This window comes from Oryza brachyantha, chromosome 12 (genome assembly GCF_000231095.2).
Source record: "Oryza brachyantha chromosome 12, ObraRS2, whole genome shotgun sequence".
NCBI classification, from domain to species: Eukaryota; Viridiplantae; Streptophyta; class Magnoliopsida; order Poales; family Poaceae; genus Oryza; species Oryza brachyantha.
The window spans coordinates 15618351-15640649 of record NC_023174.2 but is presented as its reverse complement, the minus strand read 5'-3'; the positions used below and the strand labels follow the sequence as shown (position 1 = coordinate 15640649).

Sequence of the window (22299 nt, the reverse complement as noted above, 5' to 3'; positions counted from 1 at the left end):
TAGTTATCCGGCACGAAAAACGTAGTAATAGATTAGTACATGATTAATTAATTATTAATTATTAAAAATAAAATAGATTAATATGATTTTTTAAAAACAACTTTCCTATAGAAAATTTTCGTAAAAAATACAACCGTTTAGCAGTTCGAGAAGCGTTCACGCGAAAAACGAGGGAGATAAGTTAACTTGTGGGGGCTTGCCGAACACGGCCTAAGTGCTCTTCTGGTTGTGCATCTCACCACTCACATGTCTCTAGCTTCCATAGAAAAGGGTTTGATTTTTGGGAGCTTCACAATAATTGGTTGCCTAGAGACATTCTACCAAACAATGCATATATCCTCTTCCACCTTCTCACTTAGTGGGAGGGACATGGAGATCATCACAAACATGATAATCAAACTGCACCATTAATTAGTGTGTGAGTACTACTAAAAGACTAACTACCAAAGTGTGTGTGCAAGTGTGGGCTCAAGAATTATAAGGATTATGACCAGCATTAGAGTGACAGAACTATATATGTACTAATGTACCTAGGGTATAAATGCATGATACATGAGGTTCAGCTGAAATTTTATATATTCGTTTGTACATGCACATCATGGACAAGTATGTGTACTTAATAAGGATTGAATATGTTGACAGACAATGAAGCCATATCTAGACAAATCAACGATTCTAGACAAACATAATAGAAGGATCAAGGATGGATGGGAAGCAACAATTATTGAGTTGCATGCAAATTAAGCCAAACATTATTTAAATCTATCCGTGGAAGTTGACCATTTGACATGACTTTTGAAACAAAGGGAATCTCATGACTAGGGAGCAAACTCATCATGTAAAAAGGATTAAGAGATTTTTTTTGACAAGATAGAAACACCCCATGTCTAAAAGGATTAAGAGATTTTTTTAAAAAAATATATACATATTTCATGGTTTATTGACCATATGTCTTTAACATAACATGGCAACCAAAATCAATAGATCACGAATTTGCCTTTTCTCTCCCGTCTCTTTTAAGTTTGTGTAAGAATTGGGGGCGCATTCGTGTGTATTATGCATGTAGTGTACATGTATTGTGGTGCATTTATATGTGCACCGTCCCGTATAATCACAAAAATAATTAAAGAAATGAACAAAATGTTTTACTTGCTCCCTCCGTATTTTAATAGATAGCGTTGGTGACCTTTTGTTACACATTTAACCATTCGTCTTATAAAATACTGCAAAGATGTAAAAATTTAAGTTATAATTAAAATACATTTGGTAATAAATCAAATGACAACAGAATAAATAATAATTACATAAGTTTTTTAAATATGATGAATGGTCCGTGTGACAAAAACTCGACGGTGTTATATATTAAAATACATGGGGAGAGTACATGCTACAAGAAAAAGATTCAAAGGGTATAACATTATTGCTGATCGCATATATTGATCTCATTGACGCATGTGGTGATATATAACTAGGGGCAGCAGTTAGACTATCTTTAGAATTATTGTGGTACTCAAAAACAATTTCCCCATATGTTCTAATTATCTCACAAAATCCCCTGCTATTTCAGCAATAATTATCATCATCATCATCATCATCATCAAGTAGTGTATATTAACAATTCCAAGTGTCACTACCATCTCAACCACTTCTACGTATGCTTGCACGTTGCATGTGTAGTACTACACAAACACCACAGGAAGTGTCCAGGAAACAGCATAATTACTTAAGCTAATTAATTACATACACACAAATTAAAGTACACGAGGTAGATGGTTGATGTGGCTGTAATTATTTTACAATTCGTGGCGTGTTATACGCAACAAGCTATATACGTGTACGTAGCTAGAGATTTGGCCGCTGGTATACGACCAAAATTCTCCGGTTCAGTCACTGTTCTACGCTTAATTTTAGGTGACGTTTACTCGTAGCAAATTTTCAGTACTTAAATTTGATAAAAAATATAACAACTTCTAAGTCTGGATTCTCTTCTACGCCAATTGATACATTTTCTTATTTAACTGTATATATTTTTCTATTTCCAGTGTTCAAATCTAAAACTTTTTATATTTTAAAACATAGACAGTAGATATATAAGTGTATATATTGTTAAAAAGAATCTTACTCCCTGCGTCCCAAAATAAGTTTATTTTCAGTTTTTGGAAATAACGTTTACTCCTCATCTATTTGAATTTTTTGCGATTAATATTTTTTATTATTAGATGATAAAATATGAATAGTACTTTACACGTGACTAACTTTTTAAGTTTTTTTAATATATCTTTTCAAACGAGACGGATGGTCAAACGCACAACATAAACCAAAAAATCAAGTTTTTATTCGAACAAAGTTAGGCTTGTTTAGTTTGCAAAAACATCACATCAACTATTTAGATACACAAAGTATTAAACATAGTCTAATTACAAAACAAATTTCAGATTCCGCCTGAAAACCGCGAGAAGAATCTTTTGAGTCTAATTAATCCGTCATTAGCACATGTTGGTTACTGTAGCACTTATGGCTAATCACGTGCTAATTAGACTCAAATGATCTGTCTCGCGACTTCCTCTGTAACTGTGTAATTAGTTTTAGTGTTCAAACATATTTAATACTTCATTTAGATATCCAAAGATTTTATATGATGTTTTTGGAACTAAATAGTAGCTTTGTATATACGTGTAGAGAGTAAGACCTAGCAATAGTACACGAGTCGTTGAAGATGCTTGCAATATTGTTCAGAGAATGGATGCACACGTTGCATTGTTCAGACCTCAGACACGCTGTCACCGTCTCAGTGCTAGACTAGCTCTTGAGCGGCTAGCTAACTCCCAACACAAAGGTCCAAATGGGCAGGTTTAATTAATTGCTAGACTAATTAAGATGAGATTAATTACGAGAAGAATAATGCTAGAACGTCCAAGACAAATAAAGACCGCAACCACATCGTAAGGTTGTTACCTTAATTTGCCTGCCAAAAGTGCAATTCTTCTCTTTTATATTTTTTTCGAAGTTATTTTTTTCTTGGGCAACTTAGACCCCCCGTCCCAAAACAACCATTGTATGTCAGCCATATTTTATTATCTAAGTTTTATTTTAGACCACGTAAACCTATATTTTTACTTAATTTGGATTAGTTAAATTTATATCGTTATGGTTTGGATAACTCTAAATGATTTTTTTAAATACTCATCAATGATATCAAACACATCGACTATATTATACCGATCAACTTCCACCTATATATAGTCCACATATTTTTCCCAAAGAAGTTAGACATAATGAGAATAGTTATAATTTGGTGTGCTCCAAATCATAAGATAGAAATTTTACACCCTGTCTATAATGAAAACATAGATTTGGGTGATTCAAAGTGAAACTTAATTATGTAATAAAAGATAACCCACTAAAGTGCAATTTACTCTAAATTTTAGGGAAAGAGGGAATAATTTGTCATTATCGGACACAATGAACACCTTAACTACCTCCCTACTGTAACAACAAAAAAATCCCTTAAACTAACATACTCCGTCCACTTTATAGTGTACGATATTTTGGTTTATGTCTAAATTTATCTATTAATATATATATAATATAAATCTAGGTAATACTAAAAGTTCCCTGTTATAAACGGATTTTATAAACGGAGGTAGTATTATCTGTACGTTGCAATTAAATTTTGTTTACATTTGATCAGTAAACCCTTTAACCCCACACTCTTTTTTCCATTCATAGAAAATGGGAGCTGATGCTACACCAATCACCTCTACCACTCGCTTCTTTTAAATAAATGATGGATGAATAGTCAATATGATCCCTAAACTTTTGTCCCAAGGTTAAATTATTCATATAGTCTAAATAAGTCCCTAATGTTTATCATGTGGCTTAATATACTCACTTGACCCACCTAAAACACCATGTAGGCATGCCTTACCATCCTAGCATGCATGGTTAAAAATTGAAATATGCATTCCACCTTTAGCTATACCATTGAAAAAAGGAAAGGAAAATTACATAATGATTATCGTACTCTGTGCCCTAAACCCTCGTTTTTTTATGTTCTCTTTGTATCCCTTATTATTCTCTTCTCTTTCTTTGTTAGGTGCTCCCTCCGTTCCAAAAATAAAAGTATTTCTAAGTTATTTAGGATGGATTAAGATTAACAACAATAGGTTATGGTATCTCACAATAAATGAGGAATGGGGGTGGGACGATAGGTAATGATAAATGTGAAGAATTTCAATGCAAAATGATTGATGGAGCAAATACTATTGTGAATAGTGCTAAAATTGCTTACATTATGGTAAAGATTCAAATATTACGATACTTACGGTTTAGAACAGTTGGAGTATATGCAAGGTTAGAATGGACATTTCAATTTTAACAATATAGGTGTATGTGAGAATGGTGTGGCTTTCCTAAGTAGTGTTTTGGTACTTGAATGACTATATTAAGCCATAGGATGAACTTCAAACACTTATTTTAAACAAACATTAGCCTTAAATTTTTGCTTCTGTTTATGATTATAAGCAAAATTTGAATTTTTAACCTTAATTCTAGAGTAGATTTTAAGTTTTTTCATAGTTTACACATATAAAAAGTAATGATTAAGAGAGTATTTACAAAAGTGATGGTAATAACATGTTAATGGGATTTTTTAATAAAATTTGTTTGCAACGCACGAGTAATGTGATAGTATATTATTATAGAAAAATCACATTGAAACATAGGTTCTCCAAAACACCAGGAATAATTATCAACCAGGAGGGACAATACAGATTTACTCCATATTAACCCCCCCCCCCCCCTATCTCCAAATTAAAAATAAATCAAGTTAGCTGCATAACCAATCAAGTGGTGATCATTTTAGCGTGCTCCTAGCTAATGGATGACCTTGTAGTTCAGCGCAACGTACGTAGCTAGACCACATCTCAACAATTAAAGGGCAAAAAAAAAAGTGATTAGTGTCGTCCCCCACAAAGCAGCGGGTTACACGGCGTGGCTCTCGCTAATACGACAGCGTCCGGCGTTAACCCCTTGCACGATCCATGGCCCTGTCCCTTGGACTAGCTTGCATGCCACAACGCTCTTGTCTGCATGCTACTGCCATCAAACGGCCCGGCCGACCGGTTAATCATCGCTAATTAAATTAATCAATCAAACCGCATATAATTATATACTGTCATCATCTGAACTCTACTATGGTTGCAATTACCTCATTTCCACGTTACATGATGTTTTTGTTCCTCTTTAAATTCATACAGGGATCTAGACACACGTAGGAAACATATACTCCATTTGGTTTATGTTATAAGACGTTTTGGATTTGTCTAAATTAATCATTGTATCAATGCATATGTTTTGTATATGTGTCTATATTTATTAGCACATATATGAATCTAGGCAATATCAGAAAGTCTTATAACATAAAACGGAGGGAATATATATTAACCAATGGATGAATCTAGTTATAACGAAAACATCCCACAATATGAAATAGAGAGTAGCTAGCCACTATATTGAGCCATTTGTATCCGTGTACTCCTTCCAATTTCAGACTTCATAATACTTGTCATTTTAAATTAAATTAAGATCAGATTTTATAACATTGATAATAAATAGTTTTTAAAAATATTTACATTAGAATTATATGTTGAATTTGACAGGTAAAATCCAATAAAATCATATATTTATTAATGATATATATATTAATAGTGATTATAGTTATTTTTAAAGATAATATTTTTGTCCAAAACAATTGCTAGTATTATAGAACCCGAGGAAGTAGTATAATTCAGATTGGCCAATCTTACGGATACATGGGCTTGTCAGATAAGATGCCCTGTCTTTGTACATGTACGAGAGTACTCAACCAACAACCACACACATGTCTAGCTATATACTACTCTATTATATTTTTGTATACTCGTAGCTTATATAATGAATTGAATTAAACAGATCGATGTGGTTAGCAGTAGCTAACACAACTACTTTTCGTGCGAGAGGTGCTGTCACACACTAATGGAAATGAATAAGACTTCCATAGAGTATGGCATGGTGATTATATATATATATATATATATATATATATATATATATATATATATATATATATATATATATATATATATACTTTTTAAATATACTTTTTGATTTACGTTTGACCCTTCGTCTTATTCAAAATTTTGTCAAAATATATAAAATTATAAATCATACTTAAAGTTACTTTAGTAATAAATCAAATCATAATAAAATAGTTAATAATTATATAAATTTTTTGAATAAAATGAAGGGTCAAATATATATAAAAAGTTAACGGTATCAAACAAACAAAATCGGAGGGAGTATCAATGATATCTGCAGCTAGCTAAGGTGAATGTTTAGTTATTAATTTAACTGATGTTTGGTAATAGTAAGAGAGCTGGCACTTTACATTGACGATAAGGCTAGGTAGCTAGCGAGAACGAGAGAGATGTGTATATGAGATAGAAGAGAAGGCTGTGCCTTGGCTTATACGTGTGAAATTCCTGCTTGCAATGGTAAGAGCGATACCTAATTAAGATTAAAAAAATTCTATCCCCTCAATCTGTTTTGAAATATATGTCTATGATAAGAATTTAATGATTAAAGTATATACTTCTTTTGAAGAGATAGCCTAAACTTGACTCCTAAAAATTAAAAAAAAAGTGGATCCCATCCAAATTATTACTCCCTTGGCTTCTTTTATTTTATGATGTTGAATTTTAATATACGTTTGATTATTTGTCTTATTTTAGGAAAAATATATGATTATTAATTATTTGTTTAAGATTTAATTTATTACTGAAGAAATTTTCATGATGTTGATTTTATTACTAAATAATTTTTTTATGATGTTGATTTGTATATCTATATGTTCATCGTTTTCTTAATTATCAGGTGATATACAATATGTATGCATATACTATAGTGCTTTCCTTGTATTTTAAATACACAAAGCCATTGATTTTATTATATTTTTTTAATAAAACGAATCGTTAAATACGTAACAAAACGTTAATGTAATATATTAAAATAGGAAGGGAGCAGTATTCAACAGTACACTACTCCACATGATCCACAGTCCATGTACATATTGATTGTCACTAGCCAGTAGTAACTCGCAACCTCTATATAGCTGCTTGCATTGCAATGCATCTGTCACTTGACAGAGCTGTGCATATATTGCATGCCGTCAGAGCCAGGTACACACTGCAGGCTCGTATATGCTCCTACAGTGACGGCTTTCATGTCGAGGCTATCTCTGAAAACTCTGAACCAACTCGACCAGAATTTCGCACCTTGTCTTATTTCTGGGCTGTTTATTTCAAGAAATGAAAATTTTTAGGTGTCGGACGTTTGATGAATGTTGAGAAGAGTTTTGAGAAACGAATGAAAAAACGAATTTCACGGCTCGTCTAGAAACCGCGAGACAATCTTTTGAGCCTAATTAATATGTCATTAACGCACGTGGGTTACTATAGTACTTATGGCTAATCATGGACTAATTAGGCTCAAAAGATTCGTGTACCGATTTCTCACATAACTATGCAATTAGTTTTCGTTTCTTCTATGTTTAATATATTTATTTAGGTGTCCAAAGATTCAATGTGTTATTTTTAGGAGAAAATTTTCGCGAACTAAACACGGCTTTTGTTCATGCATGCATGCAGTGAATTGAACAAGAAAATTCAAGTTTACTACTGATAAATATTAATTGTACTTGCAGCCTTGCAATGCAGTTACGACGCAAGTAATTCAATAATTAAATTGTGGCTGAATTTAATTCGAAGCGACGATCGAATTTAATTGAAACGATCGAAAGCTAGCGGTTTAAATGCCGGGCACATGTACAGTACCAACTGCAGTACGTACGACGTCGCATGTACTGCTGCTTGTATCTGTATGTATGTATACGTTCTTCGATTGGTCGAGTTCTTCCGTCCGTACTAGCATGCATCCATCGATCGATGGCGATCGAATTAATTATGAGCACTACTACATTATATTATTGGATTAATTGGAGTGAGTGATATATATATATATATATATATATATATATATATATATATATATATATATATATATATATATATATATGCATGCAGCTACTGTATGATTGATTAGGGTCGCGTTCGGCAGGGGTATTGGGATATAAGTTAACCTATCCCTGTGATGAAAAACGCAGTAATAGATTGATACATGATTAATTAATTATTAATTATTAAAAAATATAAAATAGACTAATATGATTTTTTAAAACAATTTTTATATAGGAATTTTTTTTAAAAAACACCGTTTAGTAGTTCGAGAAACATACGCGTGAAAAACGAGGAAATTAAGTTAATTTAGAGGGACAACCATCGTGGCCTAGCTAGGAGAATGGTAAACGACCCTACCAGAGAATAAGTGCATACCCCAACTCTGCTACCCCAGGTCCAACATATAATTCGGTTGAAATTATATTTATGTCGCGGAATAACTTCCTTCGAATAAAGATTTGTTGTTTCGGACAAGAGAAGTTCTTTGAAAGCAACTTTAACCACTCTATAGAATTATCAACAGATTAATATATATGATTTTATTGAACAAGATTAAATCTATATACATATGGGCTCCATGTTTCTAAATGCATGTTCTCAAAGTTATCCATGGTTAAAGTTGCAAAAAATTAAAATGACTTGTCTAAAATGATCAGCATTTGCCAACTGAACGGGGTATTATTAGATTTCAACTATTTTTCAGTGCTAAACTATGTGTAGGTTGCACTAGAATACATATACAATATAGGGCTCGTTTAGGGTTTTTATGCTAAACGAAGTCTTTTTGCCGATTTTATTTTTGTCCTGCGGCCGGTTGGAGTCTTCGTTGTTAACTAAACTTGCAATAGTATTGTACTTCAAAAATCATGACTATACAGGAATGTAGTACCTTGTGCCATGACCTAATAATAGTTCATTATATTATACATACTGATACTGATGTCTGTTCAAGATATCAATCGCACATTCTTAAGCAGCTTAAAACTACAATGTAACAATACATAATACTCTCTTCATATCTTTTTATATAACGCTGTTGACTTTTAAATCCACGTTTGACCATTCGTCTTATTTAAAAAATTATATAATTATTAATTATTTTGTTATAATATAATTTATTATTATAGAAACTTTAATTATGCATTATAATTTTGCATATTTAGATATAAATTTTGAATAAGACGAATGGTCAAACGTGATTCTAAAAATCAACTGTGTCATACATAAAAATAAAAATATAGAGGGAGTAGATCAATACCTATGCAAATTACATAGCTAAAATCCTTTATATTTTAGAAAGAACATGATAGATACTAAAGATACCAATATTCTAGAGTGCGTTGACGGTATATAGTAACCACTTGTGATAAGATATCACTGTAGACAAATGGCAAACTGTCTTTTCTAACGTATGAAAAACATATCTACTGTTAACACTTTGTCCATCCAAAATCATCAGTAACTCAATGAGTGGGCACTAGGACAAGAGTACTACCATTCACCATGCCTTTCCTGCATAAATGCAACCATATGATCAACACAAAAGCTGACAATAATAATTTACCAGGTCACCCCGGCCAGCCCCAGCCCCCTGGCCCACTGTCCAGAGAGTAAACCCCTCCATCAATCTCATGCTCTGTCCCACTGACCCCATGGCCCCACCACCTTGCCCTGATCCAGCTGGCAGGCTGCTGTCGCGGCCCCACCACCCCAGAGGTCAGCCACGACACACCTGCCCCGCACGTGCGCCCCCACTGACACACGGGCCCCACCCCAAGCGGCTCGACGGGCCACGTGGCCGCGAAGGCGTATTCAGTAGAGATACGTATTCGTGCCGTGGGAGGCGTAGTCATCGCCATTTATAATAGGTTAGGCCGCGTCGAGGCCGCGAGGGAGAAAGGTGAGCAGTAGTAAAATAGGAGGGGACGCCGCACCACCACCGAAAGCTCGCACTCCTCCTAACCGGAGCTCGCCACTACCCTCCCATCCCATGGCGATGGCGTCGCCGCCGCCGGTCGAAGTCGACCTGGGAAAGCTCAGCTACGAGATATTCTCCCTCCTCGAGAGCAACTTCCTCTTTGGCGCCGCCGCCGGCGGAGGAGGAGGCGGAGGCGGAGGTGTTTGTTCGCTGCCGGGGACGCCGGGGAGGGCGGTTCTTGGTGCGGGAGGTGGCGGAGGGAGGGTGAGGGTGCTGACGATCGATGGGTGCGGGCGTGGACCTGGTGACGCTCTGCTGGCCGCGGCGGCGCTGGTGAGGCTGGAGACGGCGCTGCGGGAGAAGGCCGGGGATGGAGACGTGAGGGTGGCGGACTTCTTTGACGCGGCGGCGGGCGCCGGGGCCGGGGGCGTGCTGGCGGCGATGCTGTTCTTGAAGGGCCCCGATGGGCGGCCGAGGTACACGGCGGCGGACGCGCTGGCGTTCGTGGCAGCGAGCCTCGGGAAGGGCGGGTGGTGCGGCGGGAGGCGGAGGTGGATGGCCCTGTTCCGGCGCCCCGAGAGGTCGTCGCTCCGGCGGGTTTTCGGGGACGCGACGCTGCGGGATACCGTTGCGCCGCTGCTGGTGCCCTGCTACGACCTCGCCACCGCGGCGCCGTTCCTCTTCTCCCGCGCCGACGCCGTCGAGAGCGACAGCTTCGACTTCCGCCTGCGCGACGTCTGCGCCGCCACCTGCGCCGGCGGGGCCACCGCCACGGCCGTCCGCTCCGTCGACGGACGCACGGCCATCGCCGCCGCCTCGGGGGGCGTGGCGGCCATGGGAAACCCCACCGCCGCCGCCATCACCCACGTCCTCCACAACAAGCAGGAGTTCCCCCTCGCCGCCGGCGTCGACGACCTCCTCGTCTTCTCCATCGGTTCCGGCTCCTCCTCCGGCGCTCCACCCTCCGTCGCCCCGTCCTCCGGCTGGCGAACGCCTCTCCCCTCGCGCTCGCCGTCTCCCGCCGAGATGGTCCGCCTCACTGCCGAGGGCGTCGCCGACATGGTAAGCTTCAACCACCTCCCTCAACCAATCTCAGCCCTCCGTCTCAGATCGGACGGCTCTCATCGAATCGCTTCGCAAACTTACCAGGGGTAAAATCGTAAATTCGTAGGTAGACCAAGCGGTGGCCATGGCTTTCGGACACACGTGTGGGCGCAACTACGTCCGCATCCAGGTCGGACAAAAAAAATATTTTTTTAACGTTTTTACCGCGCTTTTTTTTTTACTGACCTCGTCGGCGCCACGTCGCGTGCTCAGGCTGCGTCGCCGGCGTGCTCGACGAAGGCGCTGAGCTCGCTGGACGTGAAGAAGGCGGCGGCGATCGCCGACGGGATGCTGACGCAGCGCAACGTGGAGGCGGAGCTGTTCCGGGGGCGGCGGCTGTCGGAGAAGTCCAACCGGGAGAAGCTGGACGCGTTCGCGGCGGAGCTGGTGAAGGAGCAAGACCGGCGGCGGGCTTCGCCGGGGCTCCCCAACGTGGTCATCAAGCAGGCCAGCTCCGCCACGCCGACGCGCCTCTCGTCGGCGACCACCGCCTCCTCCGTCACCGGCACCACCGCCACCGCCAGGACCGCCGTCTCCAGCATGCCGTCGCCGGCGGCGTCGCTGGACTCCGACCGCCACTAGCAACGGAGATCGTTCGATCGCACGTGTAGAATTTTTTTTGTACATGCCATCCATGGACAGACCGATCGAGGAGATGGTTATTTATTTATTTATTTTTCTTTTTTTCCTCGTCCGATGAGTCACTGACATGCCGGGTCAGCTGCAAATGAGGTGAAACCAATTAAGTTATATAAATATTTATGTAACTTATATCCATCAACCAAGTACGAATATTATTTATAATATGGTTAGTTAGTTTCGTGCTCTAATGGTTTCGAATTCTTCTAAAGAAATAATTATGAACTTATGATACGCATAAGAAGCTTGTGCAAGTTGCAAAGCAAAAGCAGATGCCTTGAGAAAGTCTCCTCCTCCTCCTCCTAATCCTCCTCCAAAAAAATTCAATTTTTTCCCTCCCATCAGATTGAAACTGACTGGAATCGGATCATCACTGTCCTAATCAGTGATGTTAATAGACTACTAATCCTACTAGCAAGGATTGCAATGTGCAAACTCCCATTTAATCAGATTCATTAGCCTCCTTTTCCGTAGCAGTGCAGTACTAGAACTTTTTTTTTTGCAGCATTCATGCTAGCTGCAGCTAACTGCACTGAAGCAGTGATCAATATATTTGATCTCTTGATGATGATGATGATTTAATTTAATTTGAATTTTGTAGCTTGCTTTCAAGTGAGAAAAATAGGCAGGGGAAGATGAGACTTGAAGTCTGAATAAAGTTGCTGCTAACTTCTACGTACTCTCCAGCAGTCCAGCTGCATCATTGCCTTGCCTGCAATGAACACTGTAGTAGCTTCAGATTGTTGTCATCTCTTTCCTGTACTACTCTACTCTGGTAGCCGTATATACACCGTATATGTGTATGTATTTATACGTGTGTATATACATGTAGCTGAAGAGGTAGGTAGTACTGTGTAGGCAGCAAGCCCCTTTCCCACACTTAAGTTGCATCCAATCCAATCCCTGAAAGCTTTAATACTGTAGTAGTAGTAGACTAGCAGTAGTTTGATATTGATAGTACATTATCATGCATGGATATATGTTGTTTTCAGTCCTTTTTTTTTCTCACCAATCATATGTAATCGCCCCAAATGTTTGGAAAAAGAAACATGAAAATCATTCTTGATTGAGGACATAACTAATTAAAATCGGTATATGAGGTGAATTTGCGAAAGAGTTGGCCTCTCAGGACGGATCATCGAGGAGCGAAGGTTCATTCGGAATGCAGGAATCGAATGTTAAGTTTTACAAAAGTTTATATGGATTTTTGTTCCAATTTTATATCAGAACCGAAAATTTATTGTGTCCTGGATGAGTTTGAAACTGAAGCTGAAACTGAAAAAAAGTAGACGCTGATGGGCAAGCTACGATCCTCCAACCCCAGTAGCTGCATTTGAACTACCAGCTGGTTACTGAGTTTCTTCAGATCATCACACGGATGGAGAAGACTGTAGCAGAAACAGCACACACCAAACTCTCTGAAGTCTGATCTGTTCGTGTGCTCAAACAGTGGCTGCATCTGAATTCTGCATGTACTACACAGACTACTGAGATATTCACAGGGAAGTAGGCAACTGAAGACAAAGAAAAAGATGAGCATCTCTTCAGTACAGTACAGTAGTGCACATCTGGGAGATTCTTGTACTACTTGTGTTCATATCTTACAGTGCCAGTGCCACTAGTACCAAATCTGCTGCAGGTTCATTGCCGGATTGTAAATTGCAAATTGTTCAGGCAGGCTCCATGCTTCTCACGGCGCTCCATCGCCAATGCAATTAGCTAGCTTCAACCGCGGTTAATTCATCAAGTAATTTAGTATCTGTAAACAATCTAGTAATCTACAAAGGCTAAAAAAATGCATCTTTTTTTTCAGAATGGAGGTAAATTACAGTCTTAGAGAGAGTGCAGGTAAGTTTTTATTTTCCAGAGATAAACTAACAACGCCATAGATCTCACGACGCCCAATTACCAACGCCTGATCTGAGTGATCACCTCGTTAATCAGCATCTCCTCCTACCTCTATTGCAATTTTTTCACCGTCTCCGAGCAGTTGAAAGTTGTCACTGCGATCCTCGGACACAGTGACTGAAGATTTCTTTTTCAGGGGCCTCTTAATTGCTGGAGCATTTGGGAATTTGGGAGTAGATCAGCTTCACCGGAAGCTTCCATGTGGTCAGCAAGATTTAACAGTTTTGTTTAACCATTTGAGTAACGTGGTTGAGTCAGACTTTTGTCGTCGAGTTTTCGCAGCAGTTTTCACTTGCAATTTGTAGCATGTCGAGACGAATCTGCAGCTTTAGTTTTAAGTTTCAGTGTCTGAATATTAAAGTTTCAGTTAAGAAACACATTGATCTAGGAGGGAGGGCTCTATTGTTTGATTCTTTCTTTTTTTTTTTACCTCTGCTGTTTTCAACCAAAGGTCAGCGTTGAAATGTGAGGTTAACAAATTACTACTAGGGTCAGCTACACATAAGGTGGTCAGTTATTGTTAATTACTGCATGGTCCATGGGATTAGGGTGCAGTAAAAAAAATGTAAAATTAACACTGGTAGCCTGTTTAACTAGAATTAATCAGCTCAAGATCTTATGAGGGGGTCTATTCCCTAGTCATATATGGTTGAAACGACAAGACCGAGATCTCTGAATGAGTAGTTAACTTCTGGGTTACCTGCTACGGCTAGTTAGTTCGTGAAGCACATTTTTTTTCCTTGTCATGTTCTTCCCTTCAGAAGTTCAGAGATCTGAACAAGTTCAGGTTGCACTAAAGTACTAATGCAGCCAAAATTTTTAGCCGGGTCGGCTGAAGAAGCCGACCAAATTTCATTAAGATGGAAGAACTTACAGGCTAATGCAGCCAAAATCGCCCGGAAAACTGCTAATTTGGGGGCTTTTGCTGAAATTCACTGTGATTACTATCACATTCAAAAAGCTTGAGAATCTGGACCTTTTAGTCTTGGCAACTCTCCGGTGTATTTTACTTGTAGTATTATACTATCAGTAGAAAAATGATTTTTTTTACTTTGTTAATTACTTAATTAGCATTATTTTGTAATTTTGTTTTTTCCAATAAAGATCACAATAAAAAGACAATATTACCCCTTTAAATTTCTATTACACCTAATATTGTTGGTAGTATAATTTAGTCATAACCGTCCGATAAAAATAGATCAACGGTATGGATTAAATTCTATTAACAGTAAAATACGCTGGAGTCAACCCTTTAGTCTTTTGTTGTTCATCAATTGGCTTCAGAGAAATTTGACTAGTGCTACGACGCTGATGAACTGAAAGTAACTTACCGGGCTCCGGACTAACATCTGCACTACTAACTGGTGAAACAGTTTGGTTATGGAAAGTGTCAGTTTGAGTGAGATCCCGCCTTGGCATGAAATTCGTGGATGCTTCCATGGTCCCTCAAAGGTAGTGAGTAGTAAAGGTGAAAGCATGGCTAATTTATAGGTGACCACCAAAGCAAAAGTTCAGATGATTAGTTACACTTGTTCCCATGAAAGTGGTAGGAGCTCTAAAGGATAAACACAAAAGCACAACCATGAGAGAGAGAGAGAGAGAGAGAGAGAGAAGAGAAGTACTGATGAACTTACTGAGCAGGGGACACTTCCATGGCCTTTTTCACCATTGGTAACACAAGACCTAAGCATGATGCAAAGTTTGATCAAAATAAACTAACCTTATGCGAGCCATTTGCCTCTCTTTTCCTGCTACATGTTCAGTCCATGTACTCCTATACTTTGATGGGTTCTTCTATCATTTGGGGGCATGCATAGTTTCAGTGGTCCAAAAACCACAATGGCCTTTATGGCATATTGGCATCCTCATCACCTTTTCTCACTGAAATTCAGAGGCATCCATTGCATCAATCAATCATCATCCAAGGGACCCAAGATCAATTATATGCTCTGTTTTAGGCTGTCCTTTTATCTATAGTGTAATAGGAGTACTATACTAGTACTATCAGCTTCCATGTACTGTCTGCATTAAACCAAAGCAAATTCTGCTCAACCGAAGTTCCAGTCTTCCAGAAAGCTCCATGTTTAAGATGCAAAATAACTATGCATATTATGGTTTTTAACCAACTTAATTTCTTGCTGACTCATTCATAACCTTATAATTCATCATCAAATATAATTCTATAAACGTCGAACAACAGAAAAGAAAATGACAGACAGAGATCAAGGAATAACATGCTGGAGTAGTTCTCTTCTAGTAGTAGTAGAAGACAGCAGGAAAAGGAGAGCCAGCTGAAGTCACGAGCAAGATCTCCTTGCTGCTGCTATAGTATAACTTTGCATTTGAAAATTTGCTCCTAATTTGTTCGAATTAAAGTTGATAGCAGTCTCCATCAGCCAATGATTAGATCATTGAAGATTTTGGGGGAATGGAGAGAGAGTACTGCAGAAAGGCAGGAAAGTCTGAAGAAGGTTTTCCTTTCTGCTCTCGCACGCTGTCTCTTGAGAAAATTCTGCATGATTTTAAGTCAGAAATGGCGAAAGCTAGCTAACACTAGCTAAGTACGTAGTACGAGCATCCTTTATTATGTTAGGCTCAAATCAACGAATTTGAAACGGATTGGCAATCTTGATGGTCACTGTGAGTCCATGTTTTATTCAAGATGTACGTTTGGTTTTGTGACAAAAATTCATGACAAATGCATGCATGCACGCATTCAAGCTTGCGTTGCTGCCTAGATGAGCCAAAGTTTTTTTCTTGTCATTTCAAAACTTTGGCTGTTTTGCATCCTTTTCCAATCTTCTGTTTATGTTGATGTCAAATTCTGGGTAAAACCATCTTCAATTTGGTTCACCTTTTTATATGCAGACGATGCAAAATGTTTTTGGATTAACTTTCATGTCTAGGGCCCCGTTCGACCCCTCCCCACAAGTTATCTAAGCCGCCTCGTTTTCCGCGTGCACGCTTACCAAACTGCTAAACGGGATACTTTTTTTCAAAAATTTTCTGTAGAAAAGTTGTTTTAAAAAATTATATTAATCTATTTTATATTTTTAATATTTAATAATTAATTAATCATATACTAATCTATTACTATATTTTTCATGTTTGATAACTAACCCTTTCCCATCCCACCGCCGAACGCGGCCTAGCTTCAGTCAAGTGAAGGCCTTGTTTGTGTATGCCAAGATATCTACCTCAAAACCTTAGCCCACATAGAAATGGGCCCATCAACATAAGGCCCAAGGCTTTGAGCAAAACAGGCCGTGCGGTCGGCCCATTTAACACAAACCCACCGACGGCCCAACAACGCAGCCCGGCCCACCTCCCGAACCGCCGTTACTTTTGCTCCAAGCAATACTCCCCACCCCTCACGCCACTGACACCCCGGCCCCACTGCCTCCCCTACCCCACATATCATTCTCACCAAACCACAGCCTCCGTACTTCCCCAGCTAACCTCCACGGATCGATCGCTCTGCCACCGACATGTGGGCCCAGAGAACACGTGGATTACCCGGGCCCACCTGTCAGTGACTGCCAGGCCGAGGAAAATATCTCATGCCTTGTGCCTTTTAACCCATTCGTCTCCCCCTCTCCCTTTCGTGGCTTCGTCTCTTCCTCCCCCCACCAAAACCCTAAACCCCGAGCCCCGCAAACCCTAGCCGCCGCCGCCGCAGCAGAAGCAGCGTGAGCACCAGAAGCGGCTGCGGAGATGTACTCTGTCCTTCGCCGCGCGGCGCCGCTGAGGCGGCGGGCCGCCTCGGCCGTGGTGGCCGCGCTTCTCCGGCAGGAGGCGGCGGGGGCTGTACGGCCGCCGCTCCCGGCGGCGGGGGTGGGTGCGGGGGCGATGTGGTTCCACTCGTCGCCGGCGTGGCTGGGGTTCCGGGATACGGGGGCAGCGGCTGCGGCGGCGAGGCCGCAGTTCGCGGCGGAGGAGGGGTTGTTCTATGATGAGGAGAAGAGTGGGGCGAGGGGTGGAGGTGGAGGTGGTGCTGCTGCTTCCGGGGAGGAGGGGCTCGAGGTGGCCAAGCTCGGGATCTCGCCCAAGATCGTCAACAAGCTCGCCGCTCGTGGCATAACCAAGCTGTTCCCCATCCAGGTATGAGGAGCGGGTAGTCTCCCAATCTTTTGTTTCATTCCTGATTGATTCGTGAATAATCTGTTCCCAGCATGGTAATGCTATCGCGAAGAAGATATCTTTGCTTACAAATTGCGGCATTTATGTACTAAGCTGCATAGTCCCTGAGCTGCCCTGAGCTACAATCTGGCTATGTAATCAGATTTGAAGTGTGATCAGTAGATGTGAATCTATTTATAGAGAAAAAGAAGTTTTCTTTTACAGTCCATCCAAATGGTAGATGTATTCAGGGTGGTTCAGATGCTTCTGTAGACAGGTCATTTAGAATCTCTGAGAGTACGGTACTCTTATGTGAATACCAGCATTCGTTATGTGTTTAGATGTTAAATTATACAACCGTGTGCAATGCTCGTGGAGTGAGTTGCTCTTCTTCCTGTGGTTTTAACCAAATTCCTGTTTGGATGCTTCAGTTTGTTTAAGACTCATGATGTAGCTGATTTCTGTTCAATGTTTTTATTTTTGTATAAATAGATTAATGAACATAATGTAATCATTTATGATTTTTGAGCTTATGGTGGTTTCAGTTACCTGGTTGTAGCCCACCTTTCATCTTTAGCTGGAAATAGTGCAATCCATTCATTATGCAATCCTACATTAAAGTCAATGGTTCATCTTATCAATAATAATCTTGGGCATTTTTTGCTGCTCTGCCCAGAGAGCTGTCCTTGAACCAGCAATGCAAGGAAAGGACATGGTTGGTCGTGCCAAAACAGGCACAGGGAAAACTTTGGCTTTTGGAATTCCCATACTGGACGCAATTATTCGCCACAATGAAAAGCACCAGTAAGTTTGTGTCCTATTGTCTGGATATATCAATTCTTTTCTTTACTACCTTTTGGTTTGTATCTCCTTTGTGTTTTGTAACATCAGTGGAGCCTTTGAATGCACAGACCTGGGAGATTTCCCTTGGCCATTGTTTTGGCCCCAACAAGAGAACTTGCGAAACAAGTTGAGAGGGAATTTTCTGAGTCTTCCAATGTGGAAACGATCTGCGTATATGGTGGAAGCCCAATTAATCAACAGATAAGGCAGCTCAATTATGGAGTTGATGTTGTTGTTGGGACGCCAGGACGAGTAATTGATCTGCTCAAACGAGGCGCTCTGAATTTGGCTGAGGTCCAATTCGTTGTTCTTGATGAAGCAGACCAGATGTTGTCGGTGGGTTTTGATGAAGATGTTGAGACAATTTTGGAGAGGGTACCTTCACAACGTCAAACTTTGATGTTCTCTGCAACTATGCCAAGCTGGATTCGTAAACTCACACAGAAATACCTCAAGAATCCTGTTACAATTGACCTTGTGAGTTTTACTTGCTAAACTCCCTTGCAGTTTGACACATATTCATTGATTTTTAGTCATATTCCATTGCATAGATCGTGGAATCATATCTGTTGTTATTTACAATTCATTTGCCTCTTGCTGTGTTTAAATGCATTCATGGTGTTGCCAAATTGTAAACTAAATTGCCATGAATAACTGTAGTTCTGTTGCATATACATTTCGTTTTGTTGTATCCTGATCCTTCAAACCTTAGTGCCAATACTGATTTCTTTTGAATCTTTTTAATTCTAATTAGCACATATGTAGTGCCAGATCTTGACATGTTAGCAAGAATTATTTCCAGCAATGTATGAAATTTACCTTGAAGTACACAATCATCAGCATAATCACTAAATGAAAACTATAAGAGTCAAAGCTGCTCCAATTAAAATTGTTCTTATGTCCTTCCCTTAACAAGTTGTTAGCTGCTATATCTGTTACTATTTTGTGATATTATTATTCCTTTTGTAGGTTGGTGAAGATGACCAGAAGCTAGCAGAAGGAATCAGCCTTTATTCTATCTCTTCAGAGAGTCATGCCAAACCTGCTGTCCTTGGAGAATTGATTAAGGTTAATATAGTTTACTTTCATATTATGTTTTATCATAGTGATCTTAAGTGCTAACTTTTGTTTCTAGAATGCATTTAAACAAATTGTTCGTTCACTGCAGGAGCATGCCAAAGGTGGTAAGTGCATTGTATTTACACAAACAAAAAGGGATGCTGATCGACTGTCATATACCATGGGACGGAGTTTCCAGTGCCAGGCCCTTCATGGGGACATTACACAAGCCCAAAGAGAAAGAACACTCAAAGGATTTCGTGAAGGACAATTTAATATTTTGGTTGCCACTGATGTCGCTGCTCGTGGCTTGGATATCCCAAATGTAGATTTGGTTAGTGTTTCCTTGATTATTTTCTCATATATAGTTTTTTATTTAACAGCTGTTTCTATATTAGAGTTAGGATTTTTTTTTGTATTTTTTCATGAAAAGAGTAACCACATTTTGTTTTGAATAGTACTTGACTGACTTCCCTACCTTTTACAGGTGGTACATTTTGAATTGCCAAACTCCTCAGAAATATTTGTTCACAGGTCTGGCCGAACTGGCCGTGCTGGAAAGAAGGGTACAGCAATTGTTATGTACAACTATCAACAAAGTAGAGCTATCAGGATGGTTGAGAATGATGTTGGCTGCAAATTTACGGAGGTAAGTCTTGATTTATGCAAAATCAAAGTGCTGAGAGCCAATGTCTCTTAACATATACAGCTTTGTATGCATTTTTCATTACAGTTCTAAAAGGGTTTTCAATTTCTACCAGCTTCCAAAGATTAATGTTGAAGGTTCTGACTTGATGATGAACGGTGGCTTTGATTCCTTCGGTGGTGGTGGATTTGGTCGTGAAGGGAGTGGGCGTTCACGAAGTTTTGGTGGGCGTGGTGGTGGTGGTTTTGGCAACTCTCCAAGCCGAGGCGGTGGATATGGTGATTCAGGCTTTGGTCGTTCAGGTGGAGGATTCGGCCGTTCAGGTGGTGGAGGATTCGGCCGTTCTAGTGGTGGTGGCTTCGGTGATTCTGGGTTTGGCCGTTCAGGTGGTGGGGGTTTCGGAGATTCAGGATTTGGTCGCTCAGGTGGTGGCGGTGGTTTTGGTGATTCAGGATTTGGACGCTCAGGCGGTGGGTTTGGGGATTCTGGCTCAGGCCGTTCTGGTTTTGGCCGGTCAGGTGGGGATTCTGGCTCAGGTCGGTTTGGTGGGGGTTTCGGTAGCTTCGGAGGCAACAATTCTGGACAATCTGGTGGGTTTGGCTCCTCCTAGCTTGGCAATTTCATACTAGGCAAAGGTAACTACAGTTTTTCAGCTATGGTATGGTCGCCTGCTACAAAATCAGATGGACGGTTCTCAGATAAATATTGTCTACCATAACAGAATGGAATTCCTGATCAATTGTTTGTCCTCCGGTATCTGAATCACTTCAAGACTGAATATCTAGTGCAAATAGAATATGGTTATCTTTTATCGAATCGGACATGAAGGCAGCAGAAAATAATCACGAGTCTTATTTTGTTTCTTTTCTCTAGTTATTCTGCAAGCGTTCGTGTTTGCCGAAGGAGTTAGTTTCTGATGCGCGGTCTAGCTCATACCTGTAAAATATTGCAGAGGGTATTCTGCAGATGATATATTATATTGTTTTTGGTAGTTTCTTTTTTTTTATATTGTATTAAACGGTGCCTTTCTGTCACTTGATGACCAGCTAGTCACCGAATGACCAGAGTTATGGCTTCTGCTGTTCTGCAAGTTTTCCTCTGATGGAATGCTGGTAGCTAATAGATTTTAGTGCCATCCGCATCACAACTGCTAACTGTGAAAGCATGCGTCCGAGTGTGTGACCATTCCTCTTGTTGGACTCTGTTCATTACTAGCATGGACTAAAGATTAGACTCTACCATTAATTATAGAGCTGCTACTGCTGCTGAACTGATGCACATGCCAGAAAATTATAAGAAATGAGATGATTTACATTTTTTGTTGGTGCTGTTTCCATTTGAGGAGACTGCATTCTTGACCAGTTGAGATCTTTGGGAAAGATCAATCCAGATGTGGCAGAATTGTAAACTTTTAAACTTAGATGAATAAATTGCTAGCGATGTTTACTCTAAAAAAAAAAGATGTGGCAGAATTGCTTTGATCTGTTAAAGATATTGCCGTGCCAGTCAAAGCAAATTCAATGTGAATTGCAGCTATAAACACTCCTTCCCAAAATAAAACCATTTCTATCACTTAAGCTTTGTACCAAATGAAGCTATTTCTGGGTATATCCCACCATCTAAACCAATCACAAACACGCTCTATTTAATTTCTCCACCTATGTTCTCTTATCAATTAATCATAACTCAAAGATTTACCTATATTCAATCGTTTTCACTTACTAATTTAATTCATGTCTAAAGCTTTGAAAATCCCTTTAATTTAGGACGGAGGTAATATGCATATTATATATACTGTTGCTTTGTGTTCCATATGTGCATCGGTCTATATAATTCATACCGCTAAGCTGCTACTCGTGGACCATTACATGCCAAATCAGAGAACGACTTATTCTAAGCGTATTGCTCACAAGTCAGTGGCCATACGTGCACAATTGCACTAGGGCAGCGTTTGGCGAGGTTATAAGTTAACTTATGTCCATCATTTTCCGCGCGCACGTTTTTCGAAC

General features: G+C 39.8%; 2 protein-coding genes across 2 annotated transcripts; both read left to right on the top strand.

Annotated features, from left to right (window-relative positions):
* The first annotated feature begins 9959 nt into the window (after positions 1-9959).
* On the top strand, positions 9960-11853 carry LOC102713234 (patatin-like protein 3). The gene is made up of 3 exons (XM_040529294.1): positions 9960-11034; positions 11144-11206; positions 11290-11853. Exons 1-3 carry the CDS (start codon positions 10045-10047, stop codon positions 11656-11658), a joined length of 1422 nt encoding a protein of 473 aa, XP_040385228.1. The 5' UTR covers positions 9960-10044; the 3' UTR covers positions 11659-11853.
* A 5409-nt stretch (positions 11854-17262) lies between these two features.
* Positions 17263-21707, top strand: LOC102712957 (DEAD-box ATP-dependent RNA helicase 9). The gene is made up of 7 exons (XM_006664672.3): positions 17263-17724; positions 18419-18546; positions 18654-19062; positions 19555-19653; positions 19754-19978; positions 20132-20293; positions 20406-21707. Exons 1-7 carry the CDS (start codon positions 17338-17340, stop codon positions 20898-20900), a joined length of 1905 nt encoding a protein of 634 aa, XP_006664735.2. The 5' UTR covers positions 17263-17337; the 3' UTR covers positions 20901-21707.
* Positions 21708-22299: the final 592 nt, after the last annotated feature.

Excerpts from the sequence above, each read along its gene's own strand:
- LOC102713234 (XM_040529294.1), top strand. The coding sequence starts at position 10,045 with ATGGCGATGGCGTCGCCGCCGCCGGTCGAAGTCGACCTGGGAAAGCTC. Across the intron at positions 11,035-11,143 it reads CCGAGGGCGTCGCCGACATG|GTAGACCAAGCGGTGGCCAT; the intron begins GTAAGCTTCAAC and ends GTAAATTCGTAG. Across the intron at positions 11,207-11,289 it reads GCAACTACGTCCGCATCCAG|GCTGCGTCGCCGGCGTGCTC; the intron begins GTCGGACAAAAA and ends TCGCGTGCTCAG.
- LOC102712957 (XM_006664672.3), top strand. The coding sequence starts at position 17,338 with ATGTACTCTGTCCTTCGCCGCGCGGCGCCGCTGAGGCGGCGGGCCGCC. Across the intron at positions 18,547-18,653 it reads CGCCACAATGAAAAGCACCA|ACCTGGGAGATTTCCCTTGG; the intron begins GTAAGTTTGTGT and ends TTGAATGCACAG. Across the intron at positions 19,063-19,554 it reads ATCCTGTTACAATTGACCTT|GTTGGTGAAGATGACCAGAA; the intron begins GTGAGTTTTACT and ends TTCCTTTTGTAG.